The 22,335-nt window shown below is 43.2% G+C and overlaps 2 protein-coding genes across 2 annotated transcripts in view; both read left to right on the top strand.

Annotated features, from left to right (window-relative positions):
• Positions 1 to 22,335, top strand: part of sympk (symplekin) — a 581,858-nt gene that overhangs the window by 339,417 nt on the left and 220,106 nt on the right. The window lies entirely within an intron of this gene.
• The window catches only part of zmp:0000000529 (WD repeat-containing protein 20), a 56,317-nt gene that overhangs the window by 28,858 nt on the left and 5,124 nt on the right, over positions 1 to 22,335 (top strand). The window contains exon 3 of the mRNA XM_028790956.2: positions 5,743 to 7,083. Coding sequence (XP_028646789.1) covers positions 5,743 to 7,083 — 1,341 coding nt within the window. The remainder of the gene's footprint in view (positions 1 to 5,742; positions 7,084 to 22,335) is intronic.

Genomic DNA, 22,335 nt, shown 5'->3' on the forward strand with positions numbered 1-22,335 from the left:
TGATGTCCTTTATTAAAGAGTGCCCCGTGCATGCGCACTTCACCAGAAGACACACACACACGAACACATGGACGCACACAGGTATTTTATTGAAGAGGATATATATATATATATATATATATATATATATATATATATATATATATATATATAAAATATACCAGTAATATTAATAATAACATGCTGTAAATACACTTGACTTGAGCATTCATAGTTTTCATCCTCTTTCTCTGTATGTTTACCATTCATTTGCTCAGAGGTTGATGCGCTTGTTGTTTCCTGAGCAGCTCTTCTTTTCTCCACCCTAGCGGCCCGCTGCTTCTCTTCTTTCGGCGGCATGTTTTCGCATTAAAACTGATAGTTATTTTTTGTGTTGCAATTACTTAGTACATTTTCTTTATTTTTTTCTTAATCTGGCACTTAAATCCTCAATCTTCCTCAAGAATGATTAGCGAAGGTGCTAGGGAATGAGAACGGCACCCATACGCATGCGCTGCACAGCCACCCTGCTGCGCACTGCCGAGAGTTGATTCTACAATAAAATAAAAATATAAAGAGTAATAAATATCACCACCCCGAAAGCAGATAGTAGACGTCACATAGTATATGTGTACCAAATTTCAAGTCAATAGGTGGAACAGTTTGCGAGCTACATGTGATTTAAAATCCTGGACAGATAAACAAACAGCCAAGGTAGCGCATTATATAAGAAGATATATGACTAGCTGTGTAAGCCCATGCTGTAAAAAGCCCAAGGTTCTAGAAAGTATTGAAATTGTCAGAAAAAAAATTGAAATGTAGATATGTCAGGTAATTGAAAGGAACTACTCTGGGCATCTCTCTTCTAGGAGGTTTCGTTTTGCCGACGTGCTCGCCACATTTGTGCATTAGCGGCTAAGCGACTTAATCTTTCTTCGGAGGTTTCGTTTTGCCGATGTGCTCACCTCGCTACTGTATTAGCGGCTAAGTGAGTGACACTTTCTTCAGAGGTTTCACTTTGCCGACCTGCCTTCCTCGCTTGTGTATCCTCGGAGGCAGAGCCCTTACCCTGACTCCACCTCTCGTTTCTGGTCCGGGCCGGACAGACAGACGCACTTCCACATGTAGTCGTTTATATATAAGATAGGGCACACACCTCCTTATCTTATACTGACATGGCACTTGAAGATCAATCTGCACATTTAGCGACAAGCAGAGATAAATCATTACTTATGCTGTATATGTTTCATAAAAATAAATAATGCAGGTTCTGAAAATTTTAATTATCTGTTCTACCTCAGAGTCTGTAATGCAGATGATCAGCATTATATTCCTGTGGGGCAGTCCCATTCAATGTTGGCTGTTACACCACCGGAGGATGTCGCACTGGCCTTGCAAAGCATTATGGGACACGGGGGGGAAGAAATTCTCCTAAATTGGCCAAATTATCAGTAAATAATCAGACGAATAAGGGCAAATACGGATGCAGTACACTCACTGGGAATAATACTTTGGTGAAATTCACTGATCAACACTCACTCATGGAAAGATATGACACGTGTTTAATTATGGGTTTTGTGATAATTTTTAAATTGTCATAAGTTAAATGACTTTATTAACCACAAAAGTGTAAAACATAAACAAGATAAAGGATTTTCTGCATATGAGTGAAGTACCCTGAGGTGTGTAATTTGTCGTCCATGGAGCAAATAAACATTTAGTTAGTGCTATTTACCTTACACTAAACCACAATCTCACAGCTCCATTATCTGCACGTTGTAATGATTCAGAATTTCACTGTCACTAGGTTGGCCAGACGTCCAGGTGACAGAGACAAATCCGATTCTCAGGCTATGCATCCCAATAAGTAACTGTAGCTGCGGGTGTGTAAGGCAGGATCAAGTACGGGTCAAACACGTGCCAAAAGAAATCTCTCAGTCCAAAAGTTTGTTTTAAAATATTTAGTAAAAATTCAAAGCAAATAATCCACACAAGAATAAAGAAAAAAGGTTGTTACACACGTAACGGATAACGAATAAAATGAAAAAATCAGAAAAAATGTGTCTTCTCAGCTTTTCTTGTCAAACTTTAGTTGTTTCTATACTTAAAGATTTTTTACTTCTTCTGTATGCTTTAAACGTACGGCGCTGCACAATAAATAACATCGTCTTTCATGTTACTTGGCACATATGGCACAGTTTAAAATCGTGTGCCCTCAATGCTTTACACAGTGGTTCTCAATCTATGGGGCGGGCCCCCCTAGGGAGGCACGAAGATGTGGAAAAAAAGAAAACGAGTCAAAAATATGAAAAATACATCTATTGAAACCAAAACAAATTAACTTAAACTACATTCTGATACTAGAAAAATAAATATAGAGTTAGATAAATGTCGATAAAAGTTAAGTAGGTCTGATAAAATATGCATCTATGATATATCATTAATTAAAAAAGAACAAATTGGTATTAGTGGGCTCCTTTCGAAAAAACGTTAGGAGGGGAGCGATTAAAACTGTTATGAAAACTCGGGTCGCAAATACTTAAAGGTTGAGAAACGCTGACTTTACACATGGCAAGGCAGGTCACTAACGGAGTATAATGTGTAATCAGAGGGGCTAGAAATAGTTAGAATATACCAATTCAATTCATCTTATGGGGTTTGTCAGAACCTCCCATAGCCTATGCACTATTATTTAGGCAAACATTTATATAATTTAAATAACTAGCAAATGGATCTTACAGTAACTGAAAAATATAAAGACGTCCAGGTCTTAACAGGCTGCCCATCTAATACAACACTGCATCTATGATACAAACATTCTCACAATACATTCAGAACAGCACATACAAAATTCCAATACCCCAAATCCCATTTCAATGTAATAATAATACATTCAAAGTTCCCGAAGGGGAAAGGTTGATTAAGAGCTTGCTGTTAAATTTAAACAGTATGCGATAAGGACTAAGAACCAGATAAAAATAGACAGTGCTGTCATTAATTTGTTTCCATTGTGTGGAATCAAATGTGTTCATTTGTGAAATTGTTTTTTTTTTTTTTAATTCCCATGCCCTGATCCCTCTCTGACGATGATGATGAGATAAAGCAAAACATTAAACAAAGGAGGTGGGCATCCATGCTACACAAGTGTCCCGGTTTGGGACTTTGAAAATCTGTTCACCCAATAGTTCACCATCAGAGTGCCACATTCACCTGGTATCCATAATGGGCACTCGCTGTAATAAAGTTTGCCTTTCATTTCTGTTTTCGTTAACGTCTGTCATAACTGAATAGCTTTGCAAGTCCCAATTCATGAAACTTACTACAGTCAGACATGCTGAAGCAAAGAAGGAATTCACTACAAAGGTTTTTATTTTTTTACTTAGGTTATGTCACATATATGTGAATGTGTCAGAGTAGTCCTTGTGGTGGACTAAAGTTCTGTCCAGGCCTGCTTTCAGCCTTTTGCCCAATCCTGGTGAGATAACCTTTGACTTGTGCAATCCTGAAATAAACTGAGAAGGTTGTAGGGCCCACCTTCTAGACTCAGTCTATTGAAGGCTACAATGTCAGATGATACCAAGCTCGGTGTATGGGCAGATAATCGAGAATCCGCTAAATCATTACAGAGGGACTTAGACAGCAGACAGGCTTGGGCAGATTTGTGCCAGATGAAATTTAATGTCCGTAAATGTAAAATGTTACATGTGGGAAGTCAAAATGTGAGGATTGAATACACAATGGGACGTCTGAAAATTGAAAGTACATGTCATGAGAAGGATTGAGGAGTCGTAGTGGACTTGAAACTATCAACTCCTAGACCAGCGTTTTTCAACGTTTAAGTATTTGTGACCCGAGTTTTCATAACAGTTTTAATCGTGCCCTCCCTAACATTTTTTTGAAACCCTAATAAAATTTATTCCTATATTTTTTGCTGCCGATACACCAATACAAGTTTAAAATGTCCTTACGAATAGCGAAATTACGCCACATATGGCAACATTCGCGCCCCCTTTTGTGTTACTTTGAGTTTGAGAACCACTGTCATAGACCATGTTCAGACACCATTTAGAAGGTAAACAGATTGTCAGGTTATATAGCGCCCTGATGTGTGGAGTACAAGTCACAGGAGGTTCTGCTGAAGCTTTATAACACACTGGTGAGGCCTCATCTGGAGTACTGGGTGTAGTTTGGGTCTCCAGGCTATAAAAAGGACATAGCAGCACTAGAAAAGGTCCAGAGAAGAGTGACTAGGCTGATTCAGGGCTACAGGGGATGAGTTATGAGGAAAGATTAAAAGAGCTGAGCCTTTACAGTTTAAGCAAAAGGAGATCAAGAGGAGACCTCACTGAAGTGTTTAAAATTATGAAAGGAATAGTCCAGTGTATTGAGACTGTGACTTTAAAATGAGTTCACCAAAAACATGGGGACACAGTTGGAAAATTGCTAAGGGTTTACACAAACGTTAAGAAGTTCTTCTTCATGTATGGAACCACAGACACATGGAATAAGTGACCAAGTAGTGTGGTGGTCAGTAGGACTTTAGGGATTTTTAAAACTCGACTTGATGTTATTTTAGAAGAATTAAGTGGATAGGACTAGTTAGCTTCATTGGGCAGAATGACCAGTTCTTGTCTCAAGTGTTCTAATCTCTCTATTATATAGAAAAAGCCTGGGATGAGATGAGACTTTTTAAGAGAGATAATTTCATGTCCCGCAAAATGAGACTTTGTGCCAAGAGATTTAACCACACCCGGGGCCGGAAATAAAAGACGAAGAGTAAATGACAAAGTAGAACTTCATGAAGAGTTTCAGAAAACATTGGTGTGATACACATGCAGAGCAGGTTAGAGATAATGAAAGTGCTAAAATTCGAAAGTCTCAAAAAAATGATAGCAAAGATCGCGTTAGTGCAAATAAACGGAAATTATTAGTTTGTGAAATAACGGAACAGCGAAAAGAGATCGAATATATGGACATAGGTGATATGACAGAAGTATGTAGATTTTGTTTGTGTTTAAACTTTCAGTTGGAGACTTGATAGTCTAATTCATGTTGCCATCAGGGAAAAGTAGTGTTTCTTCTCAATGAAGAGGCCTACTCGCGAGAAGTAAAAGATTTGTTGTTTGGTGAAAGTGAAATCCACATACGCGAGCGGCAGAGACGCGATGTAGCAGGCCGGGGAGTTGGCGAGAGAAGTGAGCAGGAGGCGAGGCCCCCCTAGTGTCTTATTTTTATCTTCATATCATTTTGGAGATGGCATTATCGACAGAACCAATCAAAGTGCTAGACTGATCTGCATTGTGATGCAGCTCAAAATTAAAATTACACATTTGCTTTGAGCTGATTCGTGTTTCATTGTTCACTCAGTCTATCTGTAAACTAACTGAAATAATTTCATATGCTTAGGCAAGTGATTATTAAAACTGTTTTGTATTAGGAATGACTCGTTTATTTCTGCTTAATAGAAAAACATCACTATGCTTGAAGGAAAATAAGTAAATTCTCTATTGAAATTCAGATTTTAATCTTGCAATTAATTGCAATGTATTTTTTTTTAATTGAACGACAGCCCTAATTTTAAAAATATTTAACACAAGGCTGCTGCATGACAAAATGTCTGAAAAGTGAATACTTTCTGAAGGCCCGGTATCTGCTGACCGTTTTGCCAAGTGGCTGGTGTAATGAATTTCTGTCATATTTACTCTTTTGCTCTTCTTTCACACTAATTATTTCTTTTTATTTTTTTTCCCTATTTTTGGCCAGAGACTGATCGACAAGACAAAGGTCACCTGCCTAAAATGGTTGCCGGAGTCGGAGCAGCTGTTTCTTGCTTCTCATGCCAGTGGGAACCTTTACCTCTACAATGTGGAGCACCCATGTGGCTCCACGGCACCTCAGTACTCACTTCTCCGGCAGGGTGACGGCTTTACTGTCTACACCTGCAAAAGCAAGACCCCCCGGAACCCTCTTCTGCGGTGGTCAATTGGTGAAGGCGGGCTAAATGAGTTTGCTTTCTCCCCCGATGGGACACATTTGGCATGTGTGGGTCAGGATGGCTGCCTGCGTGTGTTCCATTTTGATTCTATGGAGCTCCAAGGTGTCATGAAGAGTTACTTTGGGGGGCTTCTCTGTGTGTCCTGGAGCCCTGATGGAAAGTACCTGGCCACCGGGGGGGAGGACGATTTGGTAACTGTTTGGTCCTTCGCGGAAGGCCGGGTGATTGCACGGGGTCACGGACACAAGTCTTGGGTCAACGTAGTGGCCTTTGACCCTTACACTACTAATCTGGAGGACGATGATCAAATGGGATTCAGCGGCAGTGAGGAAGACCTCCAAGACCCTATTCATTTTGGCCGGGTACGGACCAGCAGTACCCTGTCACGTCTTTCCAAGCATAGTTCTAAAGCGGGGAGTTCTGTCACTTACCGCTTTGGCTCGGTAGGTCAGGACACGCAGTTTTGCCTCTGGGATCTAACGGAAGATATCTTGTATCCACATCTCCCCCTGTCTCGAGCTCGGACCCTGACCAACACCTTCAGTTCCACTATACCACCTTCTGTTAGTGGGGGTAGTAACCTCTGCAGCCTTGGGACCTCCACCACTGCCGATGGCTCCGTAGGACACCATCCGCAGCATGGGCACCATCACCCAGTAACTCACGGACCTCCATTGCCTCGCTCGCTGTCGCGTTCCAACTCGCTTCCGCACCCAGCTGTCACTAATGCCAGCAAGGGACAGACGGCATCTGAAGGGAATGCCCCCTTTAGCATTGGCCGTTTTGCTACTCTTTCTCTGCAAGAGCGAAAGTCTGACAAGTCAAGTGGAGGCTCAGCGGAGAAGGAGCATAAGCGTTACCACAGTTTGGGAAACATCAGTAAGAGCAACGACAAGATCAACGTGGCGCCAAGAAGTAGCCGTCTGGATGCTGCCAAAGTGCTGGGGACCACCTTGTGTCCACGCATGAATGAGGTGCCATTGCTTGAGCCGCTGGTTTGCAAGAAGATTGCCCACGAGCGACTCACCGTCCTCATGTTCCTTGATGACTGCATCATAACTGCCTGCCAAGAGGGACTAATCTGCACCTGGGCGCGGCCTGGCAAAACTGTAAGTCTCCTTGGTTTGTGACATGGAAGGGTCGACTTTGGAATGCGGGTTAGACTGTTTCAGTTAAATTATCCTTCCATCCTTTGTGTTTCTAGCTTGCAATCTCCATAGATTTCCACTCCCTCCCAGCCATCGAGGTTTTAATATAGAAATATTAAAAATTCTGAATTGAAATGGAGGTCAATGAGGAGTCCATGATCTCATTTTCTGTCATAAGTGACTTATTTGAAATGGCTGAGCGTTTACCAGCTGTTTAAAAGAAAAAAAAAATCTTCATAACTACTGTGGGTTTTTATCTGTCTAGCTAGCTAAGCCAGTATAATGGCGTATCTAGTCAGATATACAGTGGGGCAAAAAAGTATTTAGTCAGCCACCAATTGTGCAAGTTCTCCCACTTATAAAGATGAGCGAGGCCTGTAATCTTCATCATAGGTTTACCTCAACTATGAGAGACAAAATGAGAAAAAAAAATCCAGAAAATCACATTGTCTGATTTTTGAAGAATTTATTTGCAAATTATGGTGGAAAATAAGTATTTGGTCACCTACAAACAAGCAAGATTTCTGGTTCTCACAGACCTGTAACTTCTTCTATTAGAGGCTCCTCTGTCCTCCACTCATTACCTGTATTAATGGCACCTGTTTGAACTCGTTACCAATATAAAAGACACCTGTCCACAACCTCAAACAGTCACACTCCAAACTCCACTATAGCCAAGACCAAAGAGCTGTCAAAGGACACCAGAAACAAAATTGTAGACCTGCACCAGGCTGGGAAGACTGAATCTGCAATAGGCAAGAGCAGCTTGGTGTGAAGAAATCAACTGTGGGAGCAATTATTAGAAAATGGAAGACATACAAGACCACTGATAATCTCCCTCGATCTGGGGCTCCACGCAAGATCTCACCCTGTGGGGTCAAAATGATCACAAGAACGGTGAGCAAAAATCCCAGAACCACACGGGGGGGACCTAGTGAATGACCTGCAGAGAGCTGGGACCAAAGTAACAAAGGCTACCATCAGTAACACACTACGCCGCCAGGGACTCAAATCCTGCAGTGCCAGACGTGTCCCCCTGCTTAAGCTAGCACATGTGCAGGCCCGTCTGAAGTTTGCTAGAGAGCATTTGGATGATCCAGAAGAGGATTGGGAGAATGTCATATGGTCAGATGAAAAAAACTCTACTCGTCGTGTTTGGAGGAGAAAGAATGCTGAGTTGCATCCAAAGAACACCATACCTACTGTAAAGCATGGGGGTGGAAACATCAGGCTTTGGGGCTGTTTTTCTGCAAAGGGACCAGGACGACTGATCCGTGTAAAGGAAAGAATGAATGGGGCCATGTATCGTCAGATTTTGAGTGAAAACCTCCTTCCATCAGCAAGGGCATTGAAGATGAAACTTGGCTGGGTCTTTCAGCATGACAATGATCCCAAACATACCGCCCGGGTAACGAAGGAGTGGCTTCAAAAGAAGCATTTCAAGGTCCTGGAGTGGCCTAGCCAGTCTTCAGATCTCAACCCCATTGAAGATCTTTGGAGGGAGTTGAAAGTCCGTGTTGCCCAGCAACAGCCCCAAAACATCACTGCTCTAGAGGAGATCTGCATGGAGGAATGGGCCAAAATACCAGCAACGGTGTGTGACAACCTTGTGAAGACTTACAGAAAACGTTTGACCTCTGTCATTGCCAACAAAGGGTATATAACAAAGTATTGAGATGAACTTTTGTTATTGACCAAATCTTATTTTCCACCATAATTTGCAAATAAATTCTTCAAAAATCAGACAATGTGATTTTCTGGATTTTTTTTTCTCATGTTGTCTCTCATAGTTGAGGTATACCTATGATGAAAATTACAGGCCTCTCTCATCTTTTTAAGTGGGAGAACTTGCACAATTGGTGGCTGACTAAATACTTTTTTACCCCACTGTATAAGTGATTGGACAGCGACGTGATTTTCATAATCTTGACTCTACAGTGGGGTTTGAAACAAAGCAATCAAGATACGATTGAAGTGTAGACTTTCAGGTTTAATTCAAGGGGTTTAATAAAAACATTGTATGAGCTGTTTGGAAAAGACGGCCATTTTTATACATGAACGCCACATTTTCAGGGGCTCAAAAGGATTTGGACAAACAAACATAATCATAAATATAATAATCATTTTAAATACTTTGCTGAAAGTCCTTTCCAGTCAATGACTGCCTGAAGTCTGCGCCCCATAGCCATCTCAGGACCCTGGGTGTCCACCCTACTCTTGCTTTGCCAGGCCTCACCTGCTGCTGTCTTCAGGTGTCGCTTGTTTGTTGGACTTTCTGCCTTCAGTTTTGTCTTCAGCAAGTGAAATGCGTGTCCAGTTGGGTTGAGATCAGTTGATTGACTTGGCCATTAAAGAATATCCTGCTCTTTGCTTTAAAAGCACTTGGTTTGCTGTCACAGTATGTTTTGGCTTATTGTCCACCTGTACTGTGAAGCATTGTCCTATCAGTTTTGCAGCATTTGATTGAATCGGAGCAGACAGTATAGCGCCCTGGACACTTCAGAAATCATCCTGCTACTTCTGTGAGCAGTCACATCTATATATATATATATATATATATATATAAAAGGCAAAACCCTCATGGACTCCTCACTAATTCTCCGACTTTCCAAATGGGTGAGAAGCTGAAATTTCGTGTGCTCATTCCTTGCAGTGTACTTGCAAAAGTGAGGTATGTTTCATGTCCTATTGGAACACCCGAACTGGGGGGAAACTGGTGTACCCCCTAAACTGTATATATAGACAGGAGAAACCCCTCCTCACTACGACTTCCAATATATGTAGGAAGCCCAAATATCCAATGCTCATCTTTTCCACTGTACTTACAAACATTAAGTATGTTTCATTTCGCGCCATGCCCCGTAACGAACTTTTGAAAATAACATCTTCTTTTTGGCAGTTCTCACCATTATGCCGTAAGGAACTTTCAGAACTGACCTCTCCTTTTGGTGGTTTCACTCCTTATTTCCGTTAACAGATGATTTATTTCACGACAGAGACGCTCAAAGGCCATCCCCGGTCCCCCTTCCTTTTTCCGTACCCCCCCTGCTGTCCGCGCACCTACCGCGTGGTTGGCTCCTTGCCTATATACAGTCATATAAAAAAGTTTTTGGAACCCCTCTTAATTCTTTGGATTTTTGGTTCTCATTGGCTGAACTTTCTTTTAATATATGACATGCCTTGTGGAAACAGTAGTATTTCAGCAGTGACATGACGTTTATTGGATGTAGAAAAGGCGCTTTATAGGCGCCTGACCCGGCACAGAACGACACAGAGGCACGTATAAAACACAAGGACTTTTATTCTCTTCTTCACCCGTGGGCACGCATCTTCCCCGTGACCCACAGGCAATACACAGTCCCACAAGCACTTTTTTCCACACCAACAATTCCTTCTCTACTCTCCCACCACTCCTCCTTAAGCGTAGTCCTCCTCCTCCCGACCCCGGCTCCTTGAGTGGTGGTGGCTGGCCCTTTTTATACCCCCCCGAAGGAAGCGTTCCAGGTGCTTGACCACCTGGTCCTAATTGCATTTTTGGGTGGGGCTGCAGATTCGACCAGCCGGGCTGCAGACTCCATGCAGCTCCCCCTAGTGGCCATCCGAGCCCCCAACCAGGCTGTGGAGGATTCCATCTCCCATGGAGCCATGCGCCAGGTTGGGGAATCATCGTCCACCAGGGAGGCTGCCACCAAGCGTCCCAGGGGAGGTATTGAAGTGTCCATGGCTGCTAACCCGGAACAGATGCAGCAGGGGCATCCCTGCCGGGCAGGGGACCCGGCTGTCCATCACATGGAATAACAGAAAATATGCAATATGCATCCTAACAAAATTAGACAGGTGCATAAATGTGGGCACCCCAACAGAGATATGACATCAATACTTAGTTGAGCCTCCTTTTGTAAATCTAACAGCCTCTAGATGCTGTCCTCCTATAGTCTGATGAGTGTCTAGATTCTGTATGGAGGTATTGTTCACAATTCTTCATACAAAATCTCTCCAGTTCAGTTTAATTTGATGGACAGCCTGCTTCAAATCATCCCATAGACTTTCGATGATATTCAAGTCAGGGGACTGTGACGGCCATTCCAGAACATTCTACTTCTCCCTCTGCATGAATGCATTTGTAGATTTCCAACTGTGTTTTGGGTCATTGTCTTGTTGGAATATCCAACCTCTGCATAACTTCAACTTTGTGACTGATGCTTGAACATTATCCTGAAGAATTTGTTGATATTGGGTTGAATTCATCTGACCCTCGACTTTAACAAGGGCCCAGTCCCTGAACTAGCCACACAGCCCCACAGTATGATGGAACCTCCACCAAATCTGACAGTAGGTAGCAGGTGTTTTTCTTGGAATGGGGTGTTCTTCTTCTGCCTTGCAAAGCGCTTTTTGTTCTGACCAAATAACTCAATTTTTGTCTCACCATTCCAAATCACTTTGTTCCAAAATGAATCTGGCTTGTCTAAATGAGCATTGGCATACAACAAGCAAGTGCAGAAAGGGCTTCTTTCTCATCACCCTGCCATACTGATGTTCTTTGTGGAAATTGCACTGAATTGTAGAACGATGTACAGATACACCATCTGCAGCAGGATGTTCTTGCAGGTCTTTGGAGGTGATCTGTGGGTTGTCTGTAACCATTCTCACAATCCTGCTCATATGCCGCTCCTGTACTTTTCTTGACCTGCCAGACCTGCTGGGTTTAACAGCAACTGTGCCTGTGGCCTTCCATTTCCTGATTCCATTCCTTAAAGTTGAAACTGACAGTTTAAACCTCTGATATAGCTTTTTGTAGCCTTCCCCAAAACCAGGAGACTCAACAATCTTTGTTTTCAGATCTTTGGAGAGTTGCTTTGAGGATCCCATGCTGTCACTCTTCAGAGGAGAGTCAAAGGGAAGGAAGCACAACTTGTAATTGACCCCCTTAAATACCTTTATATCTCATGACTGGACACACCTGTCTATGAAGTTCAAGGCTTAACGAGCTCATCCAACCAATTTGGTGTTGTAAGTAATCAGCATTGAGCAGTGACAAGCATTCAAATCAACACAATGACAAGGGGACCCACATTTGTGCACAGCCAGTTTTTCACATTTGATTTAATTTCATACAACTAAATACTGCGTCACTAAAAATCTTTGTTCGGAAAACACCGCAGTACTCAGATGTTCCTAGGAATGAAAGACATACCACTGATATCTTTATTGTTGACAGGAGAGTCCATTAGACAGACAGACAGACAGACAGACAGACAGACAGACAGACAGACAGACAGACAGACAGACAGACAGACAGACAGACAGATAGATAGATAGATAGATAGATAGATAGATAGATAGATAGATAGATAGATAGATACTTTATTAATCCCAATGGGAAATTCACATTCTTCAGCAGCAGCATACTGATACAATAAATAATATTAAATTAAAGACTGATAATAATGCAGGTGAAAAACAGACAATAACTTTGTTAAATGTTAATGTTTACCCCCCCGGGTGGAATTAAAGAGTCGCATAGTTTGGGGGAGGAACGATCTCCTCAATCTGTCAGTGGAGCAGGACAGTGACAGCAGTCTGTCGCTGAAGCTGCTTCTCTGTCTGGAGATGACACTGTTTAGTGGGTGCAGTGGATTCTCCATAATTGATAGGAGTCTGCTGAGTGCCCTTCGCTCTGCCACAGATGTTAAACTGTCCAGCTCCATGCCAACAATAGAGCCTGCCTTCCTCACCAGTTTGTCCAGACGTGAGGCGTTCTTCTTCTTAATGTTGCCTCCCCAGCACACCACCGCGTAGAAGAGGGCGCTCGCCACAACTGTCTGATAGAACATCTGCAGCATCTTATTGCAGATGTTGAAGGACGCCAGCCTTCTAAAGTAGTATAACCGGCTGTGTCCTCTCTTGCACAGCGCATCAGTATTGGCAGTCCAGTCTAATTTATCATCCAGCTGCACTCCCAGATATTTATAGGTCTGCACCAATCTCCATTATTATGCAGGCTGAGAGGGGTTCCCAAACCTTTTCATATGACTGTATGTAGGAAGCTCAAATGCTTATCTTTTCCACTGTACTTACAAATGTTAAGTATGTTTCATTTTGCGCCGTGACCCGTAACGAACTTTAGAAAACAACATCTTCTGTTTGGTAGTTCCCACCATTATGCCGTAAGGAACTTTCGGAACTCACCTCTCCTTTTGGCGGTTTCATTCCTTATTTCCGTTAACAGACTATTTATTTCATGGCAGAAACGCACAAGGGCCGCCCCCGGTCCCCATTCCTTTCTTCCACACGGCCGCTGTCCGCACACCTACCACGTGGTTGGCTCCCTGCCTATATACATTATTGTCAATCATGATACATGTTTCCTTTTCTTTTTCATAACTTCTTTAACACACTACTTCTCCACTACGCAGCGCAGGTATTTTGCTAGTCATCAATAAACACCAGTGACTTGACTTCTATTTGCAAACCATGTATGATCATGCCATAAAACAGATCATGAGCCATTCCTTCTCATCTCCATACTCTTCTCTTTCTAACATTCTGTTATTCTGATGATATAAAGAAGTTAATTAGCAGCAAAAACAGGTCACTAATTAAGAACAGGGTTAGAATGAAAACCTGCAGCCACTGAGGCATTCCAGGACCAGAGTTGGGGACCCCCGGCCTAGATGTTCAATGGCAAACTGCAGTCTTGCTCTGATGGTTATTTTGGACAGCTGAGGCTTTTTTTTCCCTGGCACAACACACATGCAGATCATATTTGTGTAGTCTTTCTGGTTGTAGATGCCTGCTCTTTGACACCAACGTCTTGAAGAGTGACTTGCAGATCCTGCAATGATATTTTGGGTTTTCTTGGAGGCTTCTTTTAGTATTAAATGGTCAACTCTTGGACCAAATCTGTCAGTAGCCATCATTTTGAAATCTGCACCTCTTGATGATGGTTTTCCTTACAGCGGAGTGAGTGATTTCAGATCACTTGCCAATCATTTCTAAATTCCTTTGCTAGACTCCTAGACATCCGCAACATTATTTCTTGATCATTGATCTTGGCATGATGATGACACCACATGTGTCATTAGCTATAGGAGAGCATCAGACACTCACTCAACATCTGCAGTTTAAATAAGACCGGGTCCATGTGCATACCCCCGAAGGAGGCCCTAATCATTGGCACCTCATCTAGAACACCCAATTCGAATCTGATGGAAGTTGAATTGCTGGTAAATGTAGGGGTGGACTTACTGTTTCCGTGTGACAAATCTGCATTTTTTTGTTAACTCTTTCAGGGCTGATGTCGATTTTTGTCAAAAGGAGAAGTTGACGATAGTAATCAAATGTAAACTGTGACAAAACCAACCATTATGTTTTAGTTGGTTTTGACTGAGATTTCCTACACTCCCATGAGTAGCAATGAGCATACACAATGACAAAAATGGCCCTGACACCTGGTGAGAGATCAAAGCGGGTGCTTAAAGCAGAATACTCCTGGGACAACGTTTTGTCTATTCTCTCTGAACTGGACTATGACTTGTCGGACTCCGATTTGGATACAAGCGATCGAAGACGAATGTGAGGTTCTGGCTTCAGCTGACTGGTCCCCAGCTATTCGTGTTGCTGAACAGGTTCAAGTAGCTGACACACCTATCCACTGTTCGCCTGGGTGGACTGCCACTTAACAATGATAAGAGGTAGAAACCAGATTGCAATGTGCAGTGACCGCTGCTGCTGCCCCAGCCACACAAGACAGCCTGGCAGTAAGCCTGCCGCACATTCTTGGCAAACTGGAAGCCACAGCATGCAACATCAGACATTTTATTTTGATTTCTGTGTGAAACCACTGCTTTTCAGAAAACTATGTTTTTTGGAAAAAATATCAGCCCTCTGGCACGGTGGCGCAGTGGGTAGCGCTGCTGCCTCGCAGTTGAGAGACCTGGGGACCTGGGTTCGCTTCCCGGGCCCTCCCTGCATGGAGTTTGCATGTTCTCCCCGTGTCTGTGTGGGTTTCCTCCTGGCGCTCCGGTTTCCTCCCACAGTCCAAAGACGTGCAGGTTAGGTGGATTGGCGATTCTAAATTGGCCCTAGTGTGTGCTTGGTGTGTGGGTGTGTTTGTGTGTGTCCTGCGGTGGGTTGGCACCCTGCCCGAGATTGGTTCCTGCCTTGTGCCCTGTGTTGGCTGGGATTGGCTCCAGCAGACCCCCGTGACCCTGTGTTCGGATTCAGCGGGTTGGAAAATGGATGGATGGATATCAGCCCTCAAAGAGTTAATCTAGATCGGGGGTCCCCAACTCCGGTCCTGGAGGGCTCCAGTGGCTGCAGATTTTCATTCTAACCCTTTTCTTAATTAGTGACCTGTTTTTCTCGTAATTAACTTCTTTTGAATTAATTTTATTTGACTTGCTGTGGAAGACTCGGATCACTTAATTACTTATTTTTCCTTAATTAGCAGCCAAACAGTAATGAGATACAAAATGAACCAGAACATGACCAGAAAACTGTTTTAATCATCCAATATCTGAATTTAAAGAAAGTTGAAGGTCCCAGGTATGCTGATCTGCTCAGGTCCCCAAAACATTTGACCAGTGCTGTTAGAAAAGAGAAAATCAACAATTACAGAAATGTCTGCTATTGAATAATGAGAGCAGCAACAAGCCATGGAATTAAAACACGGATTTAATTAACAACAAGAATCAGAGCCTAATTAAGCAACTGGTTGGAGTTTCAGGCCCTGACTTAGTTGTTCTTCTGTCGGCTCACTCACTTCATATTTAATTTCTGTTTGGGTGCCATTTAAGGAAAGAAATGAAGCAATTCATAGGAATGATGAAGCAATTCAGGGGAATAAATCTTAAAAAATAAGTCAATTAAAATTAATTCAAAAGAAGTTAATTAGCAGCAAAAACAGTGCACTGATTAAGAAAAGGGTTAGAATGAAAACAAGCAACCACTGGGGCCCTCCAGGACTGGAATTGGAGGACACCTGATCTAGATTATGAGGTTGGGGGGCATGCACTTATTACAGCGCTCTACCGGACCCATCACACGGCGTGAGATCCGAGTGCAGCGGTGACCCCTCAGCACCACACTGGAACACAGAGAGGTTTTATTATGGTGGCTGGAGTGCCAATCCTGCCACCAACCCCTGCAAGTTGGAGGACCTGCTTACAGGGCTGGATGCTGCTTAAGGTCCTACCCAGGACGGAGCAGTTGCAGGGTAAGGGCCTTGCCCAACAGAGTGGAGTCACTTCTGGCGTTTATGGGATTCAAACTGGCAACCGGACAGATCACTAGCCTCAGAGCCACCACTCCGTTGTCTCTCTCCTCTCCTGGATTATGAGGACGAATGCACCGTGTCGATTTGATGTGTCATTTGTTTTAAGTAGATGACATTTTTCAGTAGGCACTATAAAGATTTAATGTTTGCTTATTCAGATATGTGGAAAAAGGCAACAATTTCCATGGGTTGTGCTTAGGAACCTGGAACTTGCAAACAGAAGAGAAGCTCGTCTGTCTGACATCTTGTGTTTTACATACCACCTCGCTATGATAAAAAGAAAAAAAAGGGGCAAAATTGAGGCTGAACACCCCATAGCAGTTAACCCTTTTGAACAAATGTGCCATTTTAACAGGGGTGTGTTGACTTTTTTATATCCACTGTGTGTGTGTGAAAAGAATCTGGATTTGAGATCTGATGCCATGCTGAGGTGATATCACCAGGCGCTGTTTATTAGCAGACCTGTGTGGGCAAGCAGCAGCAGAGGACCTCGTGAGGGTCTCCATTCAGATGTACAAGTGCTGACCCGTTGACTACTCAGTAGGTGAGCATCAAGGATTTGAACCTAATGTGTGCTGCAACGTGGAGACCTGGAAAAGAGGAGTGACGCACAAGAACACAAGACGTGCCTCTGCAGTTTGAATCCTCAGCAGTGGCTTGGCAGCGCATGCAGGTACTCCTGCCAATAGAGAGTTGTAGTAGTTCCGGACATGACAAGACCAACGCCTGAACCAGGAGTTACGCCACATAGTCTGTCAGATCTGGCCAGATGTTGCAGATGTTATTATGGAGCAAATCTGCAGGGCAGTTGCTCTGTGGTTCAGGACATCAGCCGGGACCCCAAGGTGGCGTTCTGGCTTGGTGGTAGTTAAGGCTGCGTCAAGCCTCGCCAGAGCCCACATAGCTTAAACTGTAGCCTGTCATGCACTTTCTCAAAAATGTGACTATGTGTTGTGTCAGTGGGGACCCTTATAAGTCTGATTGGTCAGTTTGGTAACTATGGAGTCCGGTAAACTCCTCCCTGTGCCTCATTATATTCTCCGGCCTATCACAAGCATTGTCTCCCACCACCTGACCTTTTCCACCATCATAGCTCATGGCAGGTCATTTGCTGTCCATGTTTTATTAATCCAGTAAGGTTCGCTCATTTTTGATCGCCATGATTTCTTGGCTATAGAACAAAAAAATGGCAAAAGAGACACAGTGGCTACAGTTGATCCTTCTAACCAGTTCCTTAATTAGTGGCTAGTTTTTTCTGCTAATTAACTTTATTTAATTGATTTGCTATTTACGACTCAAGACGCTTTAAATCAGGGCTGAGTAACGTGGGTCCTGGAGGGCCGCGGTGGCTTCAGGTTTTTGTTCCAACTCAATTGCTCCTTGAGAAATCATTCATTGCTGATGAAGCGCTTACTGCTCAAGTGACATTTTTCCGGTTTATTATAGTTGTCTCGCTTGTATAATTATTTGATCCCCTGCTGAATTTGTATGTTTGCTCACTCACAAAGAAATTTTTAATTTTCTAATTTTTATGGTCGTTTCATTTTAATGGAGAGAGACAGAATATCAACCAAAAATACAGAAAAAATACATCATATAAAAGTTATAAATTGATTTGTATGTCATTGAGAGAAATTAATATTTGATGCCCTACAAGCCATCCAGAATTCTGGCTCCCACAGATTGGTGATTACAATCAATCAATCAATCACAGATACTCCTGATCTCCACTCGTTACGTGTATAAAGCACTCCTGTCCACAGCATCAATTTCTTACAATTCCAGCCTCTCCACCACTGTGAACAACACCAAAGAGCTGTCAAAGGATGTCAGGGACAAGACTGGAGTGGTTTACAAGACCCTCACCAAGAAGCTTGGTGAGAAGGTGACAACTGTTGGTGTGATTATTCGGAAACGGAAGAACGTTAAAATAACCGTCAATCGCCGTCGGTCTGGAGCTCCATGCAAGGTCTTGCCTCATGGGTTGAGCAGGAAAACATCCCCAAAGCATAATGTGTCCACCTCCATGCTTGACTGTGAGGATGGTGTTCTCTAGGTCATACTCCGTATTTCTCTTCCCTCCAAACACGATGGATCGAGTTGATGCCAACTGGTTTCAACTGACCACAGCACTTCCTCCCAAGCCTTCTCTGAATCATTTAGATGTTCACTGGCAAACTTAAGATGGGCCGCGTCTGTACGTGTACCTCCTTAAACAGGGGGACCTTGCGAGCACTGCAAGATTTCAATCCGTTACAGTGTAGTGCGTTACCAATGGTGTTCTTGGTGACTATGGTGGTCCCAACTGCCTTCAGATCATTAACAAGCTCCTCCCGTATAGTTTTGGGCCGATCCCTCAGCTTTCTCATTATCATCCTCACCTCATGAGACAAGATCTCGTATGAAACTCCAGACCGAGGGCGATTTGATGGTCATTTTATGTTTCCTCCGTTTCCGAATAATCGAACCAACAGTTGTCACCTTCTCACCTAGCTTCTTGCTGATGGTCTTGTAGCCCACTCCAGCCTTGCACAGCTCTTTGGTGTTGCCCATGGTGGTGGAGAGGCTGGAATGCAAGAAATTGATTCTGTGGACAGATGTGCTTTATACACATAAGAAGTTGAGATCAGGAGTATCTGTGATTGATTGGCTGTGTGCCGATTACAATCAATCTGTGAGAGCCAGAATTCTGGCTGGGATGTTGGGGATCTTAAATTGAATTGAAAATTCTTATTTCACTCAATGACCTGCAAATCCATTTATAATTTTTATGTGATGTGTTTTTTTCTGGATTTTCGGTTGATATTCTGTCTTCTCTCCATTAAAATGAAACTACCATAACAATTAGAGACATTTCATTTCTTTGTAAGCGAGGAAACTTACAAGTTCGGCAGGGGATCAGATAATTATTTCCCCCACTGTAATTGCTTATTTTGGTCTTAAGCAGCTGTATTCATTGTTTTAACTGCTCCTCATCAGCAATAAGATACAAAATGACAAAGGAACCGGCAGTTCTACGTCTGGCTTGTCTCCATTTCCACCCGTGTGTATTCATCATTCATTATTTGGTTTTAGTTAAGTACTCGCAAGGAAAGTGAAGAACTGAAAATGACTCCTCCGTTTTAGGCCTCCTATCACTTGGATGGTACATGTATCATCAGAAAGGAAAAAGTAAAATCTGTGATTTACAAATGAACTGACATGTTAGGGTTAAAACACAAGTTATGAAATTAAATAAAATCTGTTATTGGTGAGGATTGACTTCTAATTAAGCAACTGGGTTGGAACAAAAACCTGCAGCCACTGCAGGATCCTCCAGGATCAGAGTTGGCCACCCCTGCTATAGAACGAAAACAGCAAAAGGATCATGTTCTTCTCTTGTGTTTGTGAAAGACCAGCCCGGCTACAGACAGACACAAAGGACACACAATGTCCAAAAGCACACACGTTAATTTTATGGTTCTTGTTTCACACAACACAGTGCCCAAAGCCACAGTCTCAGCAACTTAGTCCTTGTACTTTTCTTTCTCTTTCGTTTCTTCTGCTGCCTCCAGTCCTCGCTCACAAGCTGTGTCCTCTGCCTCCCGACTCCGGCTCCTTGGATGAAGTGAGGTGGCCTCTTTTATACTGCACCCGGAAGTGCTCCAGGTGCTCTCTGATCACCTTCTGACAGCACTTCCGGGTGTGGCAGAAGTGTTGGCATGGGAATCGAGCTCCTCTTCTGGCAGTACTTCCGGGTGTGGCGGAAGTGGTGCATGCTAAGGCTCCTGAGTTGTCCAGGCACCCTGTGTCGGAGGCCACGGGCCCCTGCAGGGTTGAGCTTCAAAACTCCAAGCCTATGGCCCCGATGCAACCCAGGGGGGCTGCCTTCTCGTGTCCCGGGGTAGGAATTGCCCCTCTCCCAGTCCCCTGCTTCTCCAGGCCTCCCAAGTAGGTCACGGTCCCCGGCCGTCTATCACATGTTCTACAAACACCGGCAACTAGCATTCAGGCATGCGCCTACAGCGCAGCGAGGCGTGGAAGTTTAAACTGCTTTCAACGGCATAGGAGTACACTGACCACCATGATGTCTGGGACAAAAGCGCATTTTTTTCTTGATTTTCCCCCTTCTGCTTCACGGTTTCAAATTACAAATCACTTGGCAATTCTGGGACCAAAATGTAAACAGATCCCCTTTAATGAAAGTCTGCAATGTGCACTTTAACCAGGATGTGTGAAATGTTTGATTTGTAATTTTAAACTGTGTAGCAGAAGAGGGAAATTCCAATGGCTTATGGGTAGTTCGAACACATACCACATGGCGCTTTGGCGTTAGTCTAGTTGAAGCCAAAGTCAAATGAACAAGGATACCTCACTGCAGGATGTTGAACAATGGCACTGTAGTGAGATTTCTTTAGGCCGAGGGAGTGAAACCTGCTGAAATGTACTGAAGGATGTCCGTTCAGTATGGAAGTGAAGACAGGCAGACTCAACAAAAAGTTTATAAATGGGTAGAATGGTTTAAAGCAAGAAGAACAAGTGTAACCGATGACAGTTGATCTGTTTGACCAACATCATCGCACACACAAGGCCACATTGACATGACAAATGTCATCATCAGAGAAGACCAAAGGATAATGTTGTCCCCTGTTGCTGTACATTTGGATATCAGTTATGGAGCTGCTCATTCCACAGTGCGTGATGACTTGGAGTAACGTGATGTTTGCGTAAAATGGGTTCCCAAACAGCTTTCTGATCTGCACGAGCCAACATTCTTCAGTGAATTTCCTCAGATTTCACTCCCTCTGTCCAAAGAAATCTCACTTTGGCGCATTGCTCGGCAATGGTGCATTCACATGGTGGAGCGTCCATGTTTGTTTGACTTTGGCTTCAACTAGACTTACATCGGAGCGATGAGTTGCGCATGTTTGAACTACACACAGGCCATCGCAAACATGTTGTGTTGCGTCAGCGTCTGTCCATTGCAGTTACCGTGGAATTTTCACACTGCCTTTACTTTTTGACTTACCCTCCTGGTAATACGGGTCCACAGGTCCTTAACTTGCACCCGCTGATTCTTTGCACGGTACACCCCAGATGGCATTCATTTTTAGGACTTGAGTATAGGGCTGCCAACTGTCCTCATTTTTCTGTCTGGGAGGAATTTATAAAATTTTAAAAATGCCCAGAATTTTGGCTCCTAAAATTAGAAAATCTCTTTATCATTGGTAAAGCCGTACACCAATTTTGTGTAAGTAGTGCGCGCACCTTTTTCCCCAGAATCTTCACTTCTGTTCAGGTAGTAAACAACACAGATATTGACTAGAATAGTCAACGTCTTTCCAACTTGGCTTTTTCACTTCATCTTTTGAGTTCAGCTTTATCTTCTTGCCGAGTAGACAGTTCATTATAAACGCTGTCCCTTTCCTTAATTATTTGTAATCCTAATTCACCGTAACTAGGTGAATTTATTCAAAATTGAAATTACAATTTTACGTTGTCTTTGTGGGATCTCATTTTCGATTCTTCTTTCAGCAGCTCGGTTGAACGAGAAATTTCATACATCCAGGTACAGTCCGTCGTATTTAAGTTCGAGTAAGTACTGCTTTGAAATATTTTAATGGAAAATATTGTGTAATATGGCGCTGTATAGCGCCTGACCCGGCACAGACTTATGCAGAGGCATGTGTAAAATAAACCGTCTTTTTATTTTTCTTCAGCTGGAGGGCACGTCTTCCCCGTAATCCCTCCAGCCAAAACACAATCCCACAAGCACTAATACAACACAAAACTACTCTTTTCTCTCCACCTTGGCACCACCAGGCAACCTCTTCCTCCCGATTCTGGCTCCTGAGTGGTGGATGCTGGCCCTTTTTATAGCCCACCCGCTTGATCACCTGAGGCTAATTGCACTTCCGGGTGGGGCTGCAGAGATGTACAGGTGGGTTTCTGGCTCC

Source organism: Erpetoichthys calabaricus, chromosome 1, assembly GCF_900747795.2.
Source record: "Erpetoichthys calabaricus chromosome 1, fErpCal1.3, whole genome shotgun sequence".
Classification (NCBI taxonomy): Eukaryota; Metazoa; Chordata; class Cladistia; order Polypteriformes; family Polypteridae; genus Erpetoichthys; species Erpetoichthys calabaricus.